This window comes from Eupeodes corollae, chromosome 3 (genome assembly GCF_945859685.1).
Source record: "Eupeodes corollae chromosome 3, idEupCoro1.1, whole genome shotgun sequence".
NCBI lineage: Eukaryota > Metazoa > Arthropoda > Insecta > Diptera > Syrphidae > Eupeodes > Eupeodes corollae.
Genome location: NC_079149.1, coordinates 85269533 through 85294828, shown reverse-complemented (window position 1 = coordinate 85294828; position 25296 = coordinate 85269533). Strand labels below are relative to the sequence as shown.

The 25296-nt window shown below is 35.0% G+C and overlaps 4 protein-coding genes across 5 annotated transcripts; 3 read left to right on the top strand and 1 right to left on the bottom strand.

The window, feature by feature from the left end:
- Positions 1-4622: 4622 nt before the first annotated feature.
- On the top strand, positions 4623-5610 carry LOC129952692 (uncharacterized). 2 transcript variants are annotated; one of them, XM_056065455.1, is made up of 3 exons: positions 4623-4666; positions 4733-4913; positions 5009-5610. In XM_056065455.1, coding segments are annotated over exons 1-3 (387 nt in total). In that variant the 5' UTR covers positions 4623-4664; the 3' UTR covers positions 5213-5610. The 2 variants fall into 2 exon arrangements, with proteins under 2 accessions (XP_055921430.1, XP_055921429.1); XM_056065454.1 differs by having other exon boundaries at positions 4973-5610.
- Positions 5611-5979: 369 nt separating this feature from the next.
- LOC129950110 (probable H/ACA ribonucleoprotein complex subunit 1) lies at positions 5980-7082 on the bottom strand. Its single transcript, XM_056061932.1, has 2 exons — positions 6885-7082; positions 5980-6817 (listed from the first exon to the last, which is right to left on the bottom strand). Exons 1-2 carry the CDS (start codon positions 6952-6954, stop codon positions 6171-6173), a joined length of 717 nt encoding a protein of 238 aa, XP_055917907.1. The 5' UTR covers positions 6955-7082; the 3' UTR covers positions 5980-6170.
- Positions 7083-11784: 4702 nt separating this feature from the next.
- On the top strand, positions 11785-22514 carry LOC129951102 (28S ribosomal protein S18b, mitochondrial). Its single transcript, XM_056063113.1, has 2 exons — positions 11785-12186; positions 22178-22514. The coding sequence occupies exons 1-2, from the start codon at positions 11870-11872 to the stop codon at positions 22512-22514; spliced, it is 654 nt and encodes a 217-aa protein (XP_055919088.1). The 5' UTR covers positions 11785-11869.
- Positions 22515-22538: 24 nt separating this feature from the next.
- Positions 22539-24027, top strand: LOC129951101 (pyridine nucleotide-disulfide oxidoreductase domain-containing protein 1). Its single transcript, XM_056063112.1, has one exon. It carries the CDS (start codon positions 22539-22541, stop codon positions 23958-23960), a length of 1422 nt encoding a protein of 473 aa, XP_055919087.1. The 3' UTR covers positions 23961-24027.
- The last annotated feature ends 1269 nt before the right edge of the window (positions 24028-25296 follow it).

Here is a 25296-nt window from a genome sequence, read left to right as displayed (position 1 = left end):
CTGTTTGGATTGGTTTCCATAAAAGCTACCAGCAAATTCGACTGCTAAGCATTTGTTGTAGGCCTAGAATTAACTTATTTTTATGTTTTTCACAATTTTTTTGTATTTACTTACATTTTTTTGCTCACTTAAGAAAACAAAAACAAAAAAATAAATAAAATTTCACAGCTACCCCCAAAACGAAAGCTGAACAAGAGCTGAAGGCACTCGTAAATAAAAATACGAATATCGTCTTTTTACGATTCTCGTTTTTCTTAATCGCAATTTGACGATTTAGTGCTACTACAATCGTTTTTAATAATCGCAATTTAACTAATAAGCGTTATTTTGAACGAGTTTCGTTTTTCATAATAACCCCCCTGTTTTCAAAATTGTTTTTATATATTTAAAATGTATTCCAGTTCGTAATAAGACCAAACATTCCTTTAAACCGTTTTACATTTTTCCGTTAAGGACTGTTTTAGCATAAATGCTTCAGTTTATGTATGATTCAAAACTAATAAGAATTCTTTTGAAAAATAAGTAAGGTAATGAAATTTTTAAACGGAATATTGAAGTAAGGGATTGTAAAATATATATGACAATTATGATACTAGTTTTTGCTATACCTGTGAAATGTTCACAACGGGTTGGGTTTGAAATCCTGTATGGATCATAATACTGTATTTAAAATACTGCATCTCAAAATACTGTATGATCAAAATATTGTAGCTCAAAATTCTGTATCTTAACATTTTGTATACCAAAATTCTGTATTTCAAAATGCTGTAAATATGCTTACAATTAAAAATAGTTTTGATTATTTAAAAAAGTTGGCAATTTTTTTTAATTATCATTTTGAAGTACAGAATTTTAAAAACAGATTACTTTTATAAAGAATACATGATTATATTTTCTTAGAATATTTTTAGATTTTGCTCATACAGCATTTTAAGAAGATGAATTTTGAGATACAGTATTATCAGATACAATATTTTGACAACACAGCATTTTGAGATACTGTATATTAAACATACAGTATTATGAATATACAGTATCATGCAGAATTTTAACCATACATTATTTTAAAATACAGCATTTCGACCCGCTCCCGTTCACAACATTATTTACGAAGTTATGAAGTCGATATAATAAAGAGGTTAACTTTTTTCATTAAAACGTTGAGTGGATTCAACTCACTTTATGTACAGTAAATTAAAATTAGGGCGTAACACAGTTATACATTGATAGGACTTTAATGTATCACTACTTTATTAGACCCTTTATTTAATTGAATATTCATATTTATTGTGTTGAAAAATAAAATTTTGTACAATTTTGACGATAGTTTTTGAATTATTGTGAACAATATTTTGTGTTGCATTTAAAAATTAAAACATTTGGATTTTCTGACGTAAAGATGCCAGACACAGGGGGAGCATAGGAAAAAAGGGAGGGCTTAGAGAGGAGGTGTACGTGTGTGTACATTTGTTGTGAATCCTTGAAAATTCCGATGAAGAGAAAAGACAGAGAAGTATTCCACATTCATGTTGTACGGCTTAAGAACGAATGTATGTACTTTTTTATTTTTATTTTATTTCGTGATTGCTAAATAACTGTAAGATACAATATCTTATAAGATAGTTATAAGCTAATTTTACAGAGTTGAGCAAGCAATTAGTTAAATTAATATTAAAATTGAATCAAATATAATTAAACGATAATGAGAGAGAGAAAATAATATATATTTATGTATAATACAATTTTTTATTTATTTACTGAAAAATGACTTTTTAAAACCGTTTTAATTCTTGTTGTGTTTTGAATTTCTTTAATATTGCGTGGTAAGGAATTCCAAAGATGGACTGAATTTACAAAAAAAATGACGCTCGGATGTTAAAAACGAATAGCGAGGATGAATCAGTTGACGAGATCTATGCGAGGTAGCAAAACTAATTTTGTCAAAACAGTATTGTGGTTGGCGTGTAAGCAGTATGTCAGAGAGCAAGATCAAACTGCGAAGTTCAAGATAATTTTCAAACGGCATATCCAGCAGCAGCGTAGCAAAATCAGATATTCTATCGTATCTTCGTAGGCCAAAGACGTAACGAACAGTACTATTAAAGGCAACATTGAGTTTACGTTTGCTTACGTAATTGCAGTTGCAGTATATTTGGCAGCCATATGTCAAAATCGGTAATATTAAAGTTTTGGCAAGAAGTAAACGTGTTTTTACCGGCGTAAAAGACTGGGTAACCCATAATGCACGTAGAACACCATATACTTTGCCGACAAGTCCATTTATATGATTGTCGCAAGTCAAAAAGCGGTTAAAAGTCACTCCGAGATTTTTGGCAGTTTCAACATATTCGATTGGAGCATTGCTCAACATAATCTGCGGAAAATAATCAAGATCTAGACTCTTTCTAGATATAACTACACATTTTGATTTTTTTGGGTTCAAAATAAGACCATTTAATTGGGACCAATTTAAAATTTTTTCAAGGTCTTCATTGACACAGAAAGCTCCATGCTCAATGAGTCCAAGTGGGCAGCTTAGGTACAGCTGAACGTCATCAGCATACATTTGACAAGAACAATTATCAACCAAGGATGGAAGTTCATTGACGTAAATAGAGAACAATAGAGGACCCAATATGGACCTCTGAGGAACACCAGAAGCAAGCGGCAAAAAATTAAACAAGGTGCCACCAACTTGAACTGCTTGTGTTCTATTAGTCAAATAAGAATAAATAAGCTTCGTAGCACATAGTGAAAAATCAAACTTCTGGACAAGCTTTTTACATAAATTGAGATGGTTAACTGTGTCGAAAGCCTTTGAGAAATCAAGCAGAACCAAAAATGTTACCTCATCCTTATCCAACGCTTGCCTTACATATGTCTTCAGTGACGTTCAAAAGTGCTGTGATGCAGCTGTGCTTTTTACGAAAACCAGACTGTTTAGGTGTAAGCATAGAACTCGCCGTAAGACAAATATTGATTTGTTTCTGCAAAATTCTCTCAAAGACTTTCGACAAGTAGGAATGGACTGAGATAGGCCTGAATTCAACACCTTTTGCGTTTTTTGGGAGTGGTATGATTTTGGCTACCTTCCACAGGTCAGGATACACTCCCGACATTAAAATCGTATTGAAAGCGAACTTAAGATATGGCAACACGATAGGCAAAATCATAAACAAAAAATTTAGGGTGAATAGAATCCAGTCCAACAGCGTTTGACTTAACAGACAGCAGACCTTCAACAACATCAGCAGTATCTACAGAGCAAAAACCAAAACCAAGATTATCTGACTGATCCGTAAATGGTAAAATTTCTGATGTACTCGACGAAGACACCAGTGTCGATGGCAAAGAGGCAAAGGTTTGGTTGAGTGTATTAACATCTACAACCTCAGCTGCCACGTTTCTTGACTTTCCAATACCAATATTGCGTAAGTTCTTCCACAATTGTCGCCCGTTCAATGAAGTACTAAGCTGATGAGAGAAAGTTTGTGATTTGACTAATCGTATTTCAGCAACACCTTTGTTACGAAGCAAACAATACGTACGTCGCAACTCAATCAACCGATAACGCTTCCAATTGTTGTACGCATCATCCCGTTGTTGCATTAAGACTCGTATAAGATTATCTCTACTCCATCTGATTCCTTACTTTTACAAAATGATCTTAATATCCTTTTTGTTTGGTGCATGCATAACTTCGTAGAGTTAAATGCAGGTGAATGTAAACAAATGATCTTCGCGCAAACAAATCCCATCTCATAGAGTAGACTATTTCCTTAATGACGCCATCAACTTAGTCTATTCTATTAATGATCTTGGTATTATGTGTGATAAACACCTGAATTTCCATTCCCATTTTGACCAAATTATTAATAAAGCAAATAGATATCTCGGTTTTATTACGAGATGGCCAAAAGAATTTTGTTAATTAATTGCTTTACATTTTCCTAGTCCATCCTCACCTTGAAAATGCATGTCAATTAAGGTCTCCCTTTTATGAAAACCATTCACTCAGAATTGAAAAGACATTTCGTTCGCTTTGCCATATACGTGGCCTCCCCTGGGATGATACATCCAACTTGCCTCCTTATACTGATCGACTAAAACTAATAGGTTTGCAACCCTTATATATTAGACGCACAAATGCTGATATATTATTTGCTATATTATATATATATGTAATATTTGTAAATGGGCAATATAGATTCCCCGGCACTCCTGAGTGATATTCATCTTAACACCAACCATCGAAATCTGCAATCTGTCTCCCTTTTCTTAATCCCTCATCACCGCACTAATTATGGACACTTTGAACCAATGTCCAGAATTCTTCGTCACTGCAACGCTGACATGCTAGTCAACATTTCCAAGTCCCATCTGGAAGATACCTTTTACTTTTTTCCTTTTTAAGTCCGAATTCCTCGTCCTTTTTAATTTTAAGTCTAATAAAATCAATCAGCCTTATTGTGACTTTCGTCCGAACAACATTCCACCCGGAAAATTTGACTTTTCACTTTTCGCCTATTGTGAGTTTCACCCGAAAAATTATTCATGTTCGAAAAATTCCCCTTATTGTGAACAATCATTTCGGGCGGAATGATATGCCGTTAACAGTGATCACTTATTTTTATAAGGCGAACGAGAGCACAATAAGGCGGAAAATGTAAGTTGTTTGTTTATTTTTTTAAGATAAGAAAAAATTAAATTCAAGTTTTTTGTTATAATGCAGGAGCAAAACAATAAAAAAAGACCAAAGTGATATGCTGCTTAGTAAAATGCAGGAGAATCCAGAAACTGCCAAAGGCTTTACTAAAGCAAATCGAGAGAAAGTGGCCCAATTTTGGAAGAGACTTATCTTGGAATTAAATAGTGCAGGGCCGCCGGTGAAGAGTGAGTTTGAATGGAAAAAAGTAAGAATCAATTTTATTGTGCTTGCCACCGATTAAAATGAAAACATGCATGCTTTTAGGTTTGGACAGATCAGAAGCGATACGTTAGAAAAAAGGCATCAGCAAATAAAGTGCATCAAAAAGGTACAGGAGGTGGGCCAAATAAAACGCAAAAGTTTTCACCTTCGGAAGAGGCCATATTCCAACTTGTAGGAATGAAGGAAGCAGTGGAGGGAGTTCCCTTGGTTTGGCTCGCCCACAAAATGATATACAAAGTGCCAAACAATGCGAGTTCTTGTACAACGCAACCGACTATTTAAACAGAACATAGACATGATTTGGCACCAATCATTTTTAAGGCTCTTCTTATCATCTGCTAATGCTTACATCCCCGTAATGATGTCCTTCTTTCGACAAATTGCAAAGCTTTCTTCTAGGAAACATTATCATATTTTGAGTCAATTGAATAGATACAAAAATTAAAATTTTTATTTGATAGGAATTAATGAGGTTCGGTAATAGGTTCTTCCAACTTTACTTTTAATAATTTTATAACTTAGTTCCGTCATAAATCATATAGTTTTTTAATATAGTTCGACGACATTGAATCCATGCTAATTTAAATTGCAGAAATTTAAAATTCTTTGACTTCAAACTGACGACCTCCCTTACTAACTGTGGGTACCAACTATCCCTTAGTATTTTTAAAAATGTTAAGATCAAATGAGAAGGGCAGCCAGTGAAGGAAGTGCATTTTTTGCCACCGATAGCTCTCCATATCACAACGCCTCCTACACGGATATGATAAAGCTTTAAACACCTTTGTATCTTTTCAAATAGTGTAAATAAAAGTTGGAGCCATCAGGGCTGCCGAAATTAAAAATGTTTTTCGTCGGAAAAAAGCTTCATGATTCCATTCTCTTTCCAAATTTTTGGAAGTTTGAAAAACTCTTTTCTCAAAAACTTTAGTTGTTTTTCTTAAATTTAATTTGTCTAAGATGCCTTTAATTTAATAATAATTAACTCTAAACTATTGAAGCCCATATTTTTATAAACTCATTAAATTAAAATCAATGCACAATCAAGATATGATTTAAAGTTTGTTTATATCAAAAAATTCATTTATTTGAAAGTAAAAGTACAATCTTTGTGTGTCAGAATGTGTGTGGTATGTAATATTTACATAATTATTTTCAACTTGTATTTAAATTCTATATCTTAAAAGCATCCGTTAGGTCAATTGGGAAGAAAAGTACTAAAATTAATATCTGGATTAATCTACCAACGTCCTCGGCCACCTCCGCCTCCTCCACCGCCACGTCCTCGACCACCTCCTCCACCACCACCGCGACCAAAACCGCCGCCACCACCACGGCCGAATCCACCGCCTCCACCTCCACGACCACCACCGCCGCCGCCACCTCGTCCGAAACCGCGACCACCACCACCGCCGCCACCTCTACCAAATCCGCCACGGCCACCACCACCTCGTCCACCACCAACACCTCCACCGGGTCCCTTTTTCTTTGCGCCTTTAGCCTGTGGAGGTTGTGGCAGGAACCTTTTGATGGGTAATAACTTTTGTGGATCTATGAAAAGTTTCTCTAGTGGCTTAAAACTACTGGCTTTCATGTTATCCGAAAGTTTTACTGAGATGCAATAGTCTCTTACTGTTCCAAAAATTTCATCGACTTTACCGATTTGTTCTTTGTTTTCTAAGTAAATTGGTGCATTGAAATAAGGCACATCGTCGATATCAACTTTACACACCAGATCGTCTTGGCATGGGTAACTGAAGTGTCCCAAAGCGGTCACGTAGTCTGGTGGGCCGGTGTCGAAGTTGCCTCTGCCGCCACCTCCTCCTCCACGGCCACCACGACCTCCACGGAATCCACCGCCTCCGCCACCACCTCCACCGCCGCCACCTTAACAAATAAAATATCGTTTAAAAAATGTTCTTTTTTAATAAATATATGTATTGTAACTATGTACGTCTTTGGAAACCGCCTCCACCGCCACCTCCACGTCCTCCTCCGCCACCACCACGTCCTCTGAACGACATTCTTTCGATTTTATTATTCTTTTAAACTGAACAATTAAAGAAATATATGTTTTAATTTATAAAAGAGCATTTATTTAAAACAAAAATTAATTTCGAAATCGTTACTGTACTCACAAAAAAGGCCCACGACCCACGAGGTTATTTTGAAAACAAACTACAAATTTGACAACCACGTGCGTATCTTTCAAAAATTGTTTTTTTCCAATCATTCCACGATTGTCAATTTGATGTAACATTTTGCTTGAAGTGTGAAACAGATTAAACTAGCAGAAGCAACTTAAGGCGCCGGTTATATCAGAAAAAATTGAAACAATATGAATCTGAATTATTTTACTTATGAGAGTTTATAGCAATCAGTAAATGATTGGTATCAATGATGAAAACCAATTATAGCTATAACTGTCCCTTAACATAGCGAAAATGTAGCTTGTTGAATGGAGACTTTTGCCGTTTATGGCTGAAACACATACACGCTTCGGCTTCGTCTGCGTTACGTTAGGCCTGCTTCGAGGTTACTTTGAATGACATTTCTATTATTTCATCCCTTCAAAGAGCAAATATTTTGTTTGTTGACATTTTTTTACAGCTGATGAGCTGTCAGACAAAGCAAATGTTCAGATAATTGAACTAGAGCTTCCGTTTGGAGTCACATTACGTTACATTACGTTCTTTTCCTTACGATTGTCAAACGAAACGTGAGGTCGAAGCTCTATTGTGATAGCATGCATTGAATTCCTATAGCTGAACTCGTAAACGTCAGGCGAAGCCGAAGCTGAAGCGTGTATGTGTTTCAGCCATTAAAGCGATCAGTAAAATCCATTAGTCGGATTTTATTTTTTTTTTAAATTTTTGAATACGTTAGAGCTTTATTTTCAGCAAAAGATTGAATCAATAAGATGAATTCTAAGGAGCCAGTTATGGCTATAGTTCTAATCAATTTATACCTTTTTTTGAATGGATATTGGACTTTGGTTGACAATGAAATGTATATAATGATCGAGCAGCAATCACACAATTGGGCAGTTATTTTTCGCTAAAATGTATTTTTATATTTTATATTAATCGATCGGAAATCATACAAAGAATTTTTTGAAAAAAACGTTAAATAGCGCATTTATTTTTCGCTAAAAATGTGTTTTTCTATTTTCCGGACGGAGATTCATTTTAGTGAACAGCTGATACCTTTGTATATAAACTGAATAGTATTATCATGGAACAGAAAATTTTGGTACGAAAGGCGGACCATGAGGGCGCTGTGTGTACGGAAATTTGGTGTGGAATCTAAGAGCGACTGGAAGTATATAAATATTGAAATAAATAAATAAAATAAATTACTCAAATGTAAACAAAAATCAGTCGTTGCCAACGTTACCTGAGATTTGTTTTATTCATACTTATCAATGTATAGAAGGTATGCATATACAATACATTTAGTTGTATGTGTTTTAGGTTTGTTAGCAGAAAATTGTATTCATTTGATTTTAGATTTTCTATTTTTGTGAAATCTGAAAATTTAAAAGCAACGTTTTCAAATTTAAGTTTTAATAGAATGCTACGTTGCCATATTTTAAATTTTTCCATAGCAATACATTCGATATAGGTATTTTTAAATTTTTTTTTTTATTGTAATGTGGGTAGTGGGTGGGTTGGGTAGGTTTGTAGAAAAGTAAGTATTAAGGTGTGAAAGAATGTTAAAATTGGTACAGTGTAAGCATATTACATAATTATTGTGTGATTTTTAATTATTGTAGATCTACAAATGACGTCTATTTGACGTCAAAGAGTCAACACAATGACCGTTTACGTTGAACTTCTAATAGTAGCTTCAGACTTTTTTCTAAACAGCTGTGTTAGAATTGGAAAAAAGAGAATTTATGCATGTTTACCTATTTTAAAACATATTTTCTATATTTATCGTTTTGGAGTTAAAATACTTACATAAATAAGTACGACAGTTTTTGTTTAGGTTGGCAGGTTGTTGCGTAGACAAAAATGTAGGGAAGTTTCTAGGGAATAATTTTGTTAAATTAATGTATTAAACCAAAAAGGTAACAAAACCTACTATTCTTTTCACCCTCATTTTGGTTGTTTTAAAAAACGGACAAATGGCTAAAGATTACTACACTATCTTCTTCTTGCGTATTCCGTTCTTAGGAAAAAGGTCAAATGGTTTTGGTTTGTCAGGTGTAATTAATTATTTAAGTAATCGCGTTTTAAAAATGACATTCTAATTTTAAGGAATTTGATTAAGGAATAAAGATTAAAAAAACCTTAACATTGAAGAAATACACATCAAATTTCAAATCAAAATTAAATACATTTTTTATTTCCAACAAAATCTTTGTCAATTTTAATCTTCACCTCAATTACTATTGATTTATTTCTACGGTGCTAACATCAAATTAACTAAAAAGAGTTTTTAAATAAGTGACCATTAAAGCTGTTATTTTAACATGAGTATATTTTCAATGTAGCGGCTCGGACCCAACCCGCACTGACAACTTCCCATTCCGATTAACTTCTTAACTGTTGGATTTTAATAAAAATTAGATAAATGTGGCAAATAATATTTTCTGTGAGATAAAACTAATTTGAAGCCAATGTTTTTAATTTTTGAAAAGGTATTTGAGGTAAAAGTACATTTTTACCAAGTATTAGTATTGTTTTTTTTTATATTTTGTACAAAAACTGTCAATTAAATTTTTATCATAATTTTACCAGATGTCAAAAACGTTATTTTTCGTTACATAAAATAGTTTTGGAGATAAAATCATTTTTTGTTCGTATAATTTTCTAGGCGAATAATATTTTGTTTTTCAGTTTTTTTGATTTATAAAAAAAAACGTTAATTGGAATTTTTCAAAAAATAAATTTCTTTGGTATCGTTCGTGAGATATTTAGGGTTAATCAAAATATATACCCTTTTTTCAAATTACTATGTCAAAAAATTTTTTTTTCAGAGATTGAGATTTTCTTGAGAGTCCTTTTTGCAACTTTCTGCATTATTATCTGTATAATAATATTTATTTGAAGTCGATATCTCCACTGGTTCTTGAGCTATGGATGACGAAAAAAGTTCCCAAATTACGGATGCACGAACGTATGTATATACGTACACACGCACGCACAGACAACTCTCTAAAAATCTTTTTTTTTCGACTCTAGGGACCTTGAACGTCGAGAAATGTCAAAATTTTGAATTTGACAAATCGGAACCATTACAATAACTTCCTATGTTAAGTTAAAAATGTTCGCACTATTATTAGCATGGTTTAAAAATATTTGTCTCATTTGAAAATGATTAGAAAAAAATAGGGAAAACCTTAATTTTTCTAATTGGCAACCACAAAAAGTTTATATTCTAATTTTTCTTCTATTTTTTGTCCTGTGTTTTTTTAAATGATTTCATTGCCAATCAACCAATCAAACAATAAAAATAACAAATTATACAAAATATAAATAATAAATTATAACAAAAATGTATTTTCATTGACTCCCTCGAACTTTCCCTGAATTTGTATACATTCTTCTCTATCTTCTGTTTTTTCTAATAATCTGGAAATTTATTATTTTATGTTGGAATTCTCGCTCAATTTTACTCCCACCCCAATACATTCCACATGCAAAACATGTGGAACGAATTGTTTAGGAAGTCGTAAGAAGATGTCAGGTCGAGCGTTCCTTCTTCATGATAGTACTATTCAATTATATATACAAAGCTGATACTTTTGTGTTAAAAATTGAAACGAATTGTTCCAATGATAAATGTTCCAATTCCACACAATTCTAATGACAGAATTAATTTATTTTCATAATTGGAACCAATCACTGGATTTTTTTGTTAGTTAGTTTAAAACTTTCTTGAAAAATTTCTGTTATTGAACAAAATTTCCTAATTGAATATCCATCTTTGATTTTGTTATGACAGAGATCTGTCATTAGAATTGTACGAAATTGGAACACAAATCAGTTTAAGGAATCGTTTCATTTTTTGACAAAAAAGAATTAGCCTCTTCCACATTAAGGTGGATTTTAAATAGGAACATTATTTCAATGACAGAAATAATCGCTGTAAACGACATGTCAAATAAAATTCCAGTGATTGGTTTCAAAGATGACAACCAATGACAGTTTTAACAGACCCCTTAATGAAGCAAAAAACTCAAATTCTAAATTGTAAAATAGAAAACTTCAATATTTTGTATAGACAAGAGTTTTCCAATCCCAAAAGTATTATCCTACCATGTAGCAGCAGCTTTTTACTATAAGATGTAAAGCACTATTCATATCAGCACGACCAATAACCAACGAATGAACGAATATTAGTCGATTTTGACATTTCTTTCACATGACACCTTTTGATTCGTCGCGAATGAAGTTTGACAAGGAGCCACAGCCATTCACCACCTAAACCAAAACAAGAATGATTTTTTTAGGTTAAGTACATGTGATTATTTTATTCGTTGCTAGTGTGGATAATGTAGAACGTGAATAAAGTTTGACAGTTCGTAACATCTACAATTTTTTCGCGACGATTAAATTTGTTTTCCTAAATTTATTAATGTATGATATTGAAAAGTAAAAGTATCGCTATCGTTTTGTTAAGAATTTTTGTGGAATATGTCTTTAAACGTATATAAATTCACATTTTGTAATTCATTCGTCGTTCGTTGGTCGCGCTCATGTGAATACTACTTAAGTTAGTTTCATTTGGGTTTTTCGCCGAACGGGTCATTTTAAGAAATGGCTTCTTATTAGGTTCGTTCGATAACTTGAAATTTCTTATAAACATCGAAACTTGCTGTCAAAAACCATACGAAAACAAAATTGTGTAATATATGAAAATTAAAAAGAACAACATAACCCTAAAATTTTCATTTTCAGTCAAAGCAGAACAATTTAATAAATTTTCACAATGTTATACTTAACACGAAAATTGTCTTCAAACATAACTCAATTGTTAATTGCTAATCAAAGTCATGTATCGTTAGAGAATTGTGCACGACAATTATCATTAACATGTGCACGTCATTGCATATCTAGTGAAAAATCTGAAGAAGAGGTAACAACTTCGTCACGAAGAGATCAAGACGTAGAATTGACCGCTGAAGAAATAAGGAAGCAAAGTTTGGATCGTACTAAAGTAATTCCTGTCGAAACTAGCTTACGATACTTAAAGAGTGCTGCTTACCAAGAAGCGTATGGTAATTACCTGGTCTGGGAACAATACCGGTAAGTTTCACCAAGAACGCTCACATAGAATTGAGTTCTCTCATATTTAGTTGAATTTGTAGGAATAAGGAGCTATTGTTTTCGGTTTTTTTATTGTAAACTTTGTACATTCTATTCATGAAGATCTTCCCAAAAGTGCACTTAATTCTTTTATTTGTCTTTTGAGTACTTCAGTTTGAGTTGTGCACCCTCGTCATTTAAACAGAGTATGGTTAAATTTAAATATCAAGTATGAAATTTTCAGAAGAGTAGTTTAAATGTCATTTTAGTTGCATTATTCACGCTTCATCTGCAAATTCATGCACCAATAGGTTGATGTGGTACTGATGCGCTGCTATCTAGAGATCTATAATGCGCCCTTTAAGGAATTGGATGAGAACATTTATTCTAAAGTAAGAGCTTCACATTAGTATTTAAGACAGAATAGCTTCTCATCTTCTAGAAGATAATGTCCCAAAAATAAAGATCTAATGTTATGGTCAGGTGTTTCCTCGTACTCATTACAGTAGGTATCTACACATCGCACTGCTAAGATGTTGAGTAGAGGTGTCTGCTCGGCTTTCAGTGATTAGTTAATAATCTTAGATTCGTCGTACGTAAAGTGAACCAAGGTACAAATATTTCCCAAGTCTACGGAGGTCATTACACAATTTTGTTAACTTGAGAAGTTATAAATACACTTACATGTAATGATTCAACTCAGTACAAGCAATAAGAATTGGGGGATAGAATAAGAAAGGAGCTACCGATGCACATTGGTTTTTAATGTCTGCACATTGCAATGAATTGGAAATATGGACCTAGTTAAGCCTTTCACATTTTTTACTTACTTACTTACTTAAGGTGGCGCTACAGTCCTGTGTGAACTAGGGCTTCACCCAACAAACTTCTCCATCTATCTCGGTCCCTAGCTAGATGTCTTCAGTTTCACGCTCCAAGTTGGGTAAGGTCACTTTCCACTTGTGCGCGCCACTTCATCCGCGGTCTTCGTGTACTGCGCTGTCCTGTGGGTGTGGATTCGAAGACTCCGGGCCAGAGCATTGGTTTCCATGCGCTCTACGCGACACAGCCATTTTAGTCGTTGGACTTTTACCCTTCTGGCTAAAGGCCCAACTATAATAGGCATAAGCAAACATAAGCTTATGTCAAAAACACAACGAAAATTCACTTAAGTTTGCGAAATTACTGCATAGCCATAATGCAATTTTGCTCACGTATCTACATGTCAGATTTTACTTATGCGGCGAGCGACTGGGATCGCTCTCGCTGTACAGCCCGTACAGCTCGTCGTTCCATCTTCTCCTCCACTCTCCTTCGATACATACGGGACCGTAGATCACACGAACAACTTTTCTCTCGAAGCGACTCAAGGTGCTTTCATCCGCTTTTGTAATAGTCCATGCTTCTGCACCGTATAGCAGGACGGGGATAATAAGGGTCTTATATAGCAACACTTTGGCCCCTCGAGAGAGGACTTTACCACTCAATTGCTTTCTTTCATTCTGCGTTTGTTCTCAGCGCTGGTGTTGTTTTCTGCGTTTACAGCGGAGCCTAGGTAGACGAAGTCCTTGACTACCTCAAAGTTACGTCTGTCGATGGTTAAGTTTTGGCCAACACGTCGGTGTTGTTTGTCCTTTCTTGACGACAGCATGTACTTTGTTTTGCCTCATTAACCGTTAAACCCATTTTTGCCGCCTCTGCCTCAATACTCACAAAAGCCCCATTGACATCACGCTGAGTATGCACGCAGCATATGCTAGTAATTGGACGGACTTTTGAAAGATAGTGCCTCTAGTGTTGACGTGTGAGCTCTGCACTATTCTTTCAAGCACGATGTCAAAAAAATCACATGACACCGCATCACCTTGTCCAAAACCTTTTTTGACATCGAAAGGATCTGTTAAGTTGTTTCCAACCTTTATGGAGCAGCGTGAATTCTCCATGGTGATTCTGCACAAACGGACGAGTTTGGCAGGGATGCCAAAACTAGACATGGCTCTATACAGCTCGTCCCTGTAGATGCTGTCCTATGCGGCCTTGAAATCGATGAAATGATGGTGGGTGTCGATTTAGTGTTCTTGGGTGTTTTCCAGGGGTGGAATCGGCTAAGGTGATTTTTGATTGTCACCTTTGTGATCATAAAAAGTGATCAAACTAATTTTTGCGTCTGTGTAAGGTGATCACCAAATTTTGTTTAGAATTCGGTATCACTTTAAAAGAAATTCACTGACGTTTATTACAATTTCAGTGGTTGTATTCAAAAACCGATCGCAAGCTATCCGGATACTATATATTATACATATTTTCTATTGAAATACATATGCTCATTTTCCAAAGGGCGGAGAATCATAATATGACTCCTATCAATGCAGCCGATTACTAGGAAACAATAACAAATAATAAAATAAAAAACAAGTAATAAAATTAGTTTAATTTTACTAAGAAACAAAATCCTACCTCCAGGAATTTGATATTTTTCGTAGAAGAACATTTTTGTTGCTTCTGAAGCCGATTGATTAAATTTGATTGTAAGTGGCCACAATTTCCTCTCCATTTGTTTTAAGGTCAAAGAAATAACCTCACAAACAGTACTTTGGCCCAACTTGCCTTTGGTAGCCACCACCTCCAAGAAAATTTAAAGTCACGGCTAATCGAAGAATAGGGGGAATGTGTGTTGCCGCATTCCAGCTGACAAATCCAGAAGCGGTAGGATATGTAAAAATGTTTCCTTATTCAATCGAAAGTTTTTTAAGAATCTATTTAATTCAGAATATTAATTATAAATAAAAAAAAAACAAGTTATAATAAATAGGTATTTACAGTGAACAAATATATAGCACATATGCGTTCTTACTTTGGACTTGAAAGATCAAGAATGTTTATTTTATTGCGGAGGTTAATCCTCAAGAGCCGGACATTTCTATTATGATTAATATTTTCATTTTCAGAAGATAAAATCAAAGGCACAAACACATTTATATTGTCTTGAAATTTCAGCAACTGAAAATAAAACTCAATTTCCAATGAAAGTGACAACTTAAGAGCTGTCACCAGAAAAAGTCACCAAATCGTGATTGTCACCGGTGACTATCACCTTACACAGACCGAATTTGTTGATTGTGACTGTCACCTATCACAAATCACCCTACCCGATTCCACCCCAGGATATTCCGTAATGTGAATATTTGATCGACTGTGCACTTTCCTACTCTAAAACCACACTGACGATGTGCTTTAGACGTTCACATATTATGGCAGAGAAGATTTTATAGGCGATGTTAAGTAGACTGATTAATTTATAGCTGGTGCAGTTTAGAGAGTCTCCTTTTTTCAGGATCGGGCAAACAATAGGTTGAGGTTCCATTCATCGGGTATGTTTTCTTCCGACCATATCTTACAGATAAGTTGGTGCATGCTCCTAACCAACTTATCTCCAGCTGCTTTAAAGAGCTCGGCATTGAAGCCATCCGCTCCAGTGGCTTTATTAGACTTTAGCTTAGATATGTCTTCGTCTAAGTCGGGAGCCTTCAATTGTAGGTTTATGTTCCTGTGAATTTCGTTTCACCTGTTCATAAAACTTTCGAACTTCATTCCTGCTTTTAAACCTCTAAAACTCTTCGACCGCACTTCTCATGCCCTCTCTTTTTCCTTCTGAGAAGTCGGTGTTCCTCTTGCCTCTTCTGCTCATAGAGCTCATGAGCAGCTCTCGTCCTTTTATGCAGCGCCGCTTTGCGTGCCTGTTGTTTGGCTGCATTTGCCTGCCGACAGAGGTTACTTGTACTTTTGGCTTGGGTCTGGAAACCCGAAGTGCTACCTTGACTACAACGAGGTAGTGGTCCGAGTCGATGTTAGCTCCTGGGAAGGTTCGAACATCCATGATGCTGAAAGCGTGTCTGGCGTCAATAGCAATATGGTCAATCCCATCGTATTTCCTGGATGGCGGTGATGTCTGCTTTATAGCAGTCAAGGGCCTCCGCTAATTCTTCGGCCGCATGTGGTCTGTTAAGGGACCTAACGTTAAAGATAAATATCCGAAGTTCGTTGTCCTTAATTCGTTTGCTTAGGATGTCAACAGTAAATCCGTCCGTTTCTCAGACTTGTTGGTGCTTCACAACTATGAAGTTTTTACGTGGCCAGGAAGTCACCCCGACATACAGCACAACCCCCAACCTAGAGGGCCAGATCCTTAGTATAACTCCAAGGATGGGGAGCCGGATAAAACCGCTCCTTATAGGCCTGGGCTCCGAATAAGTCGAAGAAGCCCTATAAAGTGTTCACTAAGTAGTTTAACATTACTGGAACTGTAGACGCCACCGTTGATTCCATCTCGGGAATTCCTCCGCTGGCTGCCGTCTGGATAAGGAGACGTGCCTTAGTGGAAACACGTCTCCCCACCCCTCTCTCGTTTGCTGCCCCCAACAACTTTCCAATGGGGTTGGAACCCAATCTCCAGTTGAGGTTCTAGACACCCGATGTTTACCAAGGGGAGGTGAGAGTAGGAGTTGATAGACAAAGGTGGGCTTTGAGAAAAACCTGTTGGCGCTCGTGTCCTCTTGAATGCACATGTCTACCATTTGAACAACTTCACATTTGTTTGCGCTTAAAAAAGAATCTCTCCTAATGGCTCTCTATTATTATTATTATTATTCCTTAATTTCATTAAAAACATTTGTTTTACAATTTGAAAATGAAAATAATATATGAACATGGCAAGATTGCCGTCTGCCAGAAAAAAACGTTTGCTTTAATAAAATAATAAAATAAATAGTTTTCTTCTTATACAAAAAAAAAATATAATAATTTGTTGTTTTACATTCGCTCAAATAGAAAAAAGTAAATGATCTTTTGATAACTATTAATTTTTGCGTTTTAGTTTACGTTTGTATAAATTCATATTATAAATTGTTTTAGAAATTTGTAAATTAATACTTTTAGGAATTAGGTAAATATCGCCACTCTCATTTCTGTTACAATAATTGCAAAGAAGAGGTAACTCTGACCGATGCGGAATATAATTCAAGTTCAATATTTCAACCCTTGCTCTGAAAATAGTACCTATAGCTCTCGCAGAAAGTCTATTATTGAAATTATTTGTCGCATTAGTCTTTAAGGAGTGGCATAGATTTCTATATATTTCTCTTGTTGACGATGATGATGCTCTATTTAAATGTTGAAGATATATATTTTCATCAACTTTTGCGATAACATTCGAAAATATATCTTGCCAGTTATCTGTGTTAAACTCGTTCAGTTCAAGAGAAACATTATGCAATCGGGCAAGTTGAGTTCATTCCTTAAATGGCGATGCTTGTTCGCAAAAGAACCTTCATGATAGATGTGTGAAGATTCTTCTTCTTGTTAAAACATCTGCATGCAATTTCAATTTTTTTAATATAAATCGGCGCAATTCCAGACTCAACATGAATTGCATAGGTTGGAGTCGAATTAGGTTACCGAAATAATCTTTTGAAAAAGATGCGTCGTATCAACTCAAATTCTTCAAAATATGTGTGACCAAAAACTCGAATACCGTAAGACAAGCAAGTGTTAATGGTTGCTCGGAAAACTCGGTACTTAGATCCTAAGTCTATGTTTTTGTTTGAGAAGAAAGCTGGCCACATTATGTTGAGAGCTACTTTAGCTGCTTTACTCTTACGCTGAACATGTTTATTGAAGCTACCGTTAAACAGACATCAACACTCCTAAATGGCGTCCCATTATTCTACCCTATAGTGTATACTATACCTCCTAACATGCCCATATGGGGTATCATTTTATATGTTTTAAGTACGGGGAATTCAAAAATTACATAAAAAATTGGTTCTGATGAAAATTTTTCAAAATTACCGATCATGAATCTGTTTTAATCAATATTAATATAAAAATAAAAAAAAGAGATTAAAAAGAAAAAGTTGACGGTGCTGAAATATAATCGAGCAAATTTTGAATATCATTTAAATTCAAGTGTTATCTAAATGAAACGAATGAAGTGATGAATATTATCGAACAAACTGCAAATTTATTTATTAAAACTATAAACGTGTGTGAAGATGGATTTGAATGGTTTAGTAACCAACTTCGAATATTGAAACATCAAAAAATCGCCGCTTATAATAAGGCCCGTTTTACAAATAATTCGAGAGATTGGTATAGTTATACAAATTTGAGAAATAATTACAAATACGAGACAAACAAAGCAAAAAGTAACTTTATTTAAAATAAAATAATCAGTTCAACTGATCGAAAATCCATGTGGAGAAATATTAAACAATTTGTTCTTAAAGAAAAACAATCGCTAATCTCTGAAATTGTGTTTGAAGATGTAATGTGTAGTGTCAATTCAATTATAGCAAACAAGTTTAATAAGTATTTTGTTGAAAGTATAACGGAAATCAATGACTCCATCCCTTAAGCCCCATTACAAGAAACCCGATAGAGTTCAGTTTTTCTGAAATACAATTGGCTGATTTGAAAAAAGTGTTTGATAAAATTAAAAACAAACGAGATCCTAATTATATAAATATTAAGATTTTTAAAGACATGATCAATTGGATTGGTCCTCCATTGGTGAAAATAATAAACCAGTCTTTTAGTGATGGTGAATTTCCGAACTCTTGGAAAGTGTCTCAAATAACTCCAATCCCGAAAGTTAAGAATTCAAAAAAATGCGAAGACTTTAGACCAATTAATGCCCTCCCTCTTTATGAAAAAGTGCTCGAAAAAGTTGCATATATTCAACTGGAATCATTTTTCGAAAATAATAAGTTGATAATTGAAAACCAGTCCGGGTTCAGAAAACAACATTCATGTGAAAGTGCACTTAATATGGTAATTGCAAATTGGAAACAACAACTCGATACAAAAACGAAAATAATATGTGTTTTTCTTGATTTAAAACGAGCATTTGAGACAGTTGATAGAGCAATTTTATTCGAAAAATTGGAACAGTATAGAGTTCGTGCTGAATCATTAAATTGGATGACCTCGTATCTGTCAAATCGTAAACAACAAACTAAAGTGAACGATGTAATATCAGAAGAAGCTGCAATCAATATTGGCGTTCCCCAAGGTTCTATTTTAGGAACATTTTTATTTAACATCTATATAAATGATATTACAAAAGTTTTAAGAAATAGTGAATGTGCATTATTTGCAGATGATGGTTTATTGTTTTTAAAATGTGACGACTTAGAAGATGGTGTAATGAAAATGCAATCCGATTTAGATAGTCTTAGTTTTTGGCTCAGAGCAAATAGATTAAAGATTAATGTTGCTAAAACCAAAATTATGATTTTAAGTAATAATTTAAGAGGAGATTCTGCTGTAAATATAAAGTTGATGGTCAAAATCTTGAAATGGTAACAGATATAAAATATCTTGGTGTTATCATGGATAATAAGTTGACATTTAATAAACATATTGACTATATTGAAAAGAAAATTGTTAAAAAAATAAATCTACCTAAACGAATTCGTAAAAACATATCAACATTAAGTGCAATACAAATATTTAACGTAATTATAAAACCCCATTTTGAATATTGTTCATCTGTCCTTTTTTTGTCGAATCAAAGTATGTTAAATAGACTCCAAAAACTTCAAAACAAAGCCATGAGAATTATGTTAAAGTGCAATATTTATACACCTATATGTTATATGTTGGATGTGTTGATGTGGTTAAATGTTAGAGAAAGGATCCTTTTGAATGTTTTGCTGATTATTTTCAAAATAAAAAACAATCTCATGCCGATTTATTTGTCACGTTTGTTAAACTATGTTGGTAATGTGCAACCCTTTAATTTAAGAAACAATCAAGACTTTAGACTACCTATGGCAAGAACAACTGCGAGTCAGAGCAGTATTTTTTACAAAGGACTTCAAGCTTTCAATGATTTACCAAGTGAATTAAAGACCGAATTAAATGTAAACGTTTTCAAAACATTCATATACATAATTATATTATTGAGTTTATTTGAAAAATTGTTAAATTATTTATTTCTTTGATGTTAAGCTCTCTTATTTCACTCCATATAATATAAAATTAATGTAAATTTATATCATTTGTAATCAAATAGTTGAAAAGCTAAATAAACACACATTCATACATACATAAAATACACTGAAACAAATATTTTCATATGCAAGTTCTGTTCGACTGTACTATGAGTGAATGGTTGAGCTTGAACTTGAAGCTCCCAATGTTCACACGGCATTTATGAATGGTCTTCATGTTGTCCGAAGGAGTAATAGGTTTTGGGGTGGCCTTTCCACTGATCTGATAATCGAACAAGTTCTAATGAAAAACATAAAAGAATTTGGCGGAATGACTCATGGGAAAGGCATGACAGAACAGCTGCAACTTGTTTGGGTTATGTCGCGTCCCATTTGCGCCCATTTAAATGAATGCACGCAGGAGTTTACTTCAGTGAAACATTCATCGAATGAGCAACATAAAACAATAACAAGTTCAAGAATTGCACGCGATAAAGACGATACCCAAAAAGTTCTGGCGCATGCAGAACAACTCAACGTTTTTGAAAGAGACATACGTAATATTGTCACGGGAGTTAATTATAGCAATATTTTAATCCTGAACGTGCCAAAAAATCGGAAAACTAATACTTGATGAGATGACAGACAAAAGAGCCTCTGAGTTCACTTTCAGATAAATCAAACAAGTGAAGCCAATAAAATTGAACCTGAACCTTTGTTTCAGAGCCTATTGCTTTGGGCACAAGCTAATGGTGTGAACTTACAGGAGGTGTTTTGTTATGAGCTTTGCTCACACCCAGCTGTTTTTTTTTGATAAGCACGGCCTTATGAGGGAATCCGGGAAGTCACAGCTTGCTAATTATATCAACGAGCAGAAGTTTAAAGCATTCCCAGAGATATAAATTATATCATTGATGGTGGTTGGCTACTACATCGCCTTCCTTGGAGTCAGAATCAGTCCTTTCATGAAATTCTTTGTGCTTATGAGAGATATGTGCTAGCAAAGTATGGCAAGGCAATAATAGTATTTGAAGGATATTCTGATACATTCTCCCAAAAATCAGAGGCCCACCTAAAAAGACACAGAGGTATTGTAGGACCTAAAGTAAATTTCTCAGCTTCTACCCGTATTGCTCGTTATGGAGGCTATAGAGTCGTCCAAAAATCAACCTACAGCCATTGTTGGTGAGGACACTGATTTTCTTATACTACACCTTCATCATTTTCAAACAAACTTTTAAGATATTTTCCTTTGCCCAGAACCTAAGAAATCTTCAAAAGCATTACTATATGGTATAAAAAAATAGCAAATACTTTAGGAGATGACGTCTGTTCTAACATCTTATTTGCTCATGCTGTATTAGGATGTGATACTACCTCTAAACCATTTGGAATAGGAAAAAACAACGGCACAACACAATACATGATATGAGGCTTCGTACTTTCACTTCCAAGGCATATTTCGAAATCCGCGCCGTGTACAGAGGTAGACTTTTCGGCATCGTGTTCTACGGAAAATTTACAATAAGACCTCATTCACACAAATTGTATTGCAATTAGTTCTAGGTTCATCCTTAATTTGACTCGTCTATATCTTGTATGATCATGTTTCTGGAAACAAATAGTTTTGCCGTTGGTCCTTTTTTTTTATAAGGAAGCTTTATTAACAAAAATTAGTTGATGTGGCGTGATGATTAGTGCGTTGAACTGTCATGTCAGAGGTCTTGTGTTCAATCCCTAACTGTGCCATCTAAAGTTTTATTCATGGTTACTGCCTCCTGAGAGGAATTGACAAATCCTCCAAGAGTAATTTTTGTCATGATAAGTGCTTTCGCAAGTTAGCCGTTTGGATTCGGCTTAAAACTGTAGGTCCCCTTCATCCCTGCAATTACTCGCACACAAGTATGGTTGATAGTTTTAAGTCACTAGGTCCTAGTTGTTTTAATTTATTAACAAAAAACATTGAACTTTATTTATAACTTGTCCCTTTTATTTTTCAGACGCAACCATAAAGGTCTCTTCGCTCCTAAAAAGACTCGCAAAACGTGCATACGACAAGGAAAGATTTCATGCGGTAACCCATGTCCAATTTGCCGGGATGAGTTCTTAGTGCTGGACCACAGAAATGTTGATCTTTTAAAACAATTCATATCTCCACAAACTGGTCAAGTATTGAGTTATTCCAAGACTGGACTCTGCCAAAAAAGACATTTTGAATTGCTCGTAGCCGTTGAACGTGCTATGGACTATGGTCTCCTAACGTTTGATGTTCCATTTAGACAATTTGATTATTCCGAATATTATTCACATTTAAAAGAAGAAGCAAAGAATATTTAAACACAAAACAAATCATTATAAGCAATGACTACCCCAAACAAACAATTAGAAGCAACAACTTTTTTAATCATAGGAGGCGGAATAGCTGGAGTTACTTGTGCTGAAACCTTGTCATTTCTTTGTCCGACAGAGAGCATTGTTCTTCTAACAGAAACATCTTTGATTAAAGCGGTCACTAATTTAGTGCCTCTAGCAAAACACATTCTTAAATTCGATGTCGAAGAAAAGGAAGCATTCGATTCCGTAAAAGATCAAATCACCGTTATAGTAGATCGGTTAAAATTTATAAATTCCACCGAGAAACACATTATCACGCATTCAGGTCGCAAAATATCATATAAACTACTTTGTTTGTGCACTGGAGCTCAGCCAAAACTTATTGAAAATATAAATAAACATGTCATAGGCATTCGAGACACAGACTCTATTTTGGATTTTCAAAAACGACTTAAATCTTCGAGGCGTTTGGTTTTGGTTGGCAACGGAGGAATTGCTTCAGAAATTGCCTATGAAGTTAAAAACATCGAAATCCATTGGGTCATCAAAGATGCGCATATATCATCAACTTTTCTTGATGCTGGAGTGGCACAATTTTTCGAAATGAGTCGTAAGGCGGTCGGCGAAGCTATTAAACCAAGTATTGTAAAAAGAATGCGTTACAATGAGGAAGATATCATATATGGTGGAAAGGAGGCTAGAAAAGGAGCGGCACTCGGACCGGATTGGCATCGGAAGATCGATGTTATAGGCAATGGATGTGATATAAAGGAACCTGTTAAAATCCACTACAAAACAGAAGTTTTATCCATTGAAGAATCTTCAGCAGATGAATATCCTATTGTCGTAAAACTAACTAACGGTGAAATAATAAACGCAGATTTTGTCGTTTCCGCTACAGGAGTTAATCCCCGTACAGACTTCGAATGCGATACCATCTTCATCATTGGCCCAGAAGGCGGACTTACTGTTAATGATATGATGGAAACTAGTGTACCCGGAATATATGCCGCTGGTGATGTTTGCCATGCTGGTTGGGATCAAGCCGCTAATTGGTTCCAAATGCGACTTTGGACGCAAGCCCGACAGATGGGTCGTATGGCTGGACGAAGCATGGCAGCAAAAATTACCAACGACGAGATATACCAAGATTTTTGTTTTGAACTGTTCGGTCACGTTACTACATTATTTGGTTATCAAATTGTTCTTCTCGGAAAGTACAATGGACAAGGCTTGGGACAAGATTATGAAATACTATTACGAATGACACCTGGAAAGGAGTATATTAAATTTGTTTTGCAAAACGGCAAATTGCAAGGAGCTATTTTAGTTGGTGACACTGGATTGGAGGAAACCTGCGAAAATCTTATATTGAACCAAATCGATTTAACACCTTTTGGAGATGATATTCTCAATCCGGATATTGACATTGAAGATTATTTTGATTAAATTTGTTTGTTGTTTTCTAATGTTTTGTTGAATTAAAGTTAATAGCTTATATTTATAAATTTCTTTATTCATCGACTTTTCGTATTTATAATGTAAGGCTGGTTATAAATGTCCTTATGAAGTACTCTAGAGCTAACTGTAAGTTTTGAGAGTAAAGCATTTGAAAGGGTAACCAAAATTTAATTGTAAGGGCTTACTTAGTAACTAATTTATCGTCATTAATTCAATGTAAAGGTTAAAGAGCTGAAAAGCTACGTTTGAGCATTCGAATTTCATATCACAATACATTTTTGCTGCAGGAATGTACTCAAAGTTTAATTAAGATTTTTAATAAATTCGAATAAATAAAGACAAGACAAGTGGTCTTGAAGTAAGCTTTCCAACGTTGTACAACCTATTTGTGGGACCACGATTGTTAGCATTTTTTTAAATGACCTAAATCATAGTTGCGAAACACCAACAAGCCTCGGATACGGACGGATTTACTGTTGACAACCTACGCAAACGAATTAATGACAACGAACTTCGGATATATCCGTTGAATGTTAGGTCCCTTAACAGACCACGTGCGGCCGAAGAATTAGCGGAGGCCTTAGACTGCTATAAAGCAGACATCACCGTCATCCAGAAAATACGATGGGCCGGGCAAAAAGAGGATAAAAAACTGCGATATTTACTATGGTGACTGCTACCGCGAAAACCAGCAGCGCTTATTTGAATGCGGATTTGTCATTGGAGCCAGACTTAGGCAAGGAGTCTTGAGCTATAGGTGCATCAATAAGCGCCTCATGTCCATACGCATCAAGGCTAAATTCGGCAGCATTAGCCTGACATGCGCACATGCTCCCACAGAAGAGAAAGATGACAACATCAAAGGTATGTTGTTCGAGCTCTTAGACAAAACATATGAGCGGTGTCCTAGCTACGATATTAAAACTGTCCTGGGTGATTTTAATGCAAAGCTAGGAAGGGAAGACATATTTGGTTGAATAATCGGGAAAAACAGCCTGCACGACAACACTTCCGACAACGGATTCAGGCTCATGTATTTTGCTGCGGGCGAAACGTCATTGTAGCCAGTACGCGTTTTCCACCTGAATATTAACCTCGGTGTCACCCTGATCTGGGTTCCGAGCCATAGTGGTACCCTGGGAAAAAGGTGGAGCAATTTACCCAACTGCATTATATCTAGGAAGATATGGCCCACCTATAACAAAACCCGTACAAACGATCTTCTATGCAGACCAAGGTAAGACATAGCCAGTATTGTTGCGGTTTGTACCGGTCATTGGCCTATAGGATTTCATGCAGAGAAGTTGGGTATTTCCTCTGCAAA

Bases quoted from the DNA above. Each gene is read 5' to 3' on its own strand.
- LOC129952692 (XM_056065454.1), top strand. The intron at 4,914-4,972 runs GTAAGAATCAAT...GCATGCTTTTAG, and splicing joins GTGAGTTTGAATGGAAAAAA to GTTTGGACAGATCAGAAGCG.
- LOC129950110 (XM_056061932.1), bottom strand. From the start codon at position 6,954: ATGTCGTTCAGAGGACGTGGTGGTGGCGGAGGAGGACGTGGAGGTGGC. The intron at 6,818-6,884 runs GTACATAGTTAC...TTATTTGTTAAG, and splicing joins TGGAGGCGGTTTCCAAAGAC to GTGGCGGCGGTGGAGGTGGT.
- LOC129951102 (XM_056063113.1), top strand. From the start codon at position 11,870: ATGTTATACTTAACACGAAAATTGTCTTCAAACATAACTCAATTGTTA. The intron at 12,187-22,177 runs GTAAGTTTCACC...TTTATTTTTCAG, and splicing joins CTGGTCTGGGAACAATACCG to ACGCAACCATAAAGGTCTCT.
- LOC129951101 (XM_056063112.1), top strand. From the start codon at position 22,539: ATGACTACCCCAAACAAACAATTAGAAGCAACAACTTTTTTAATCATA.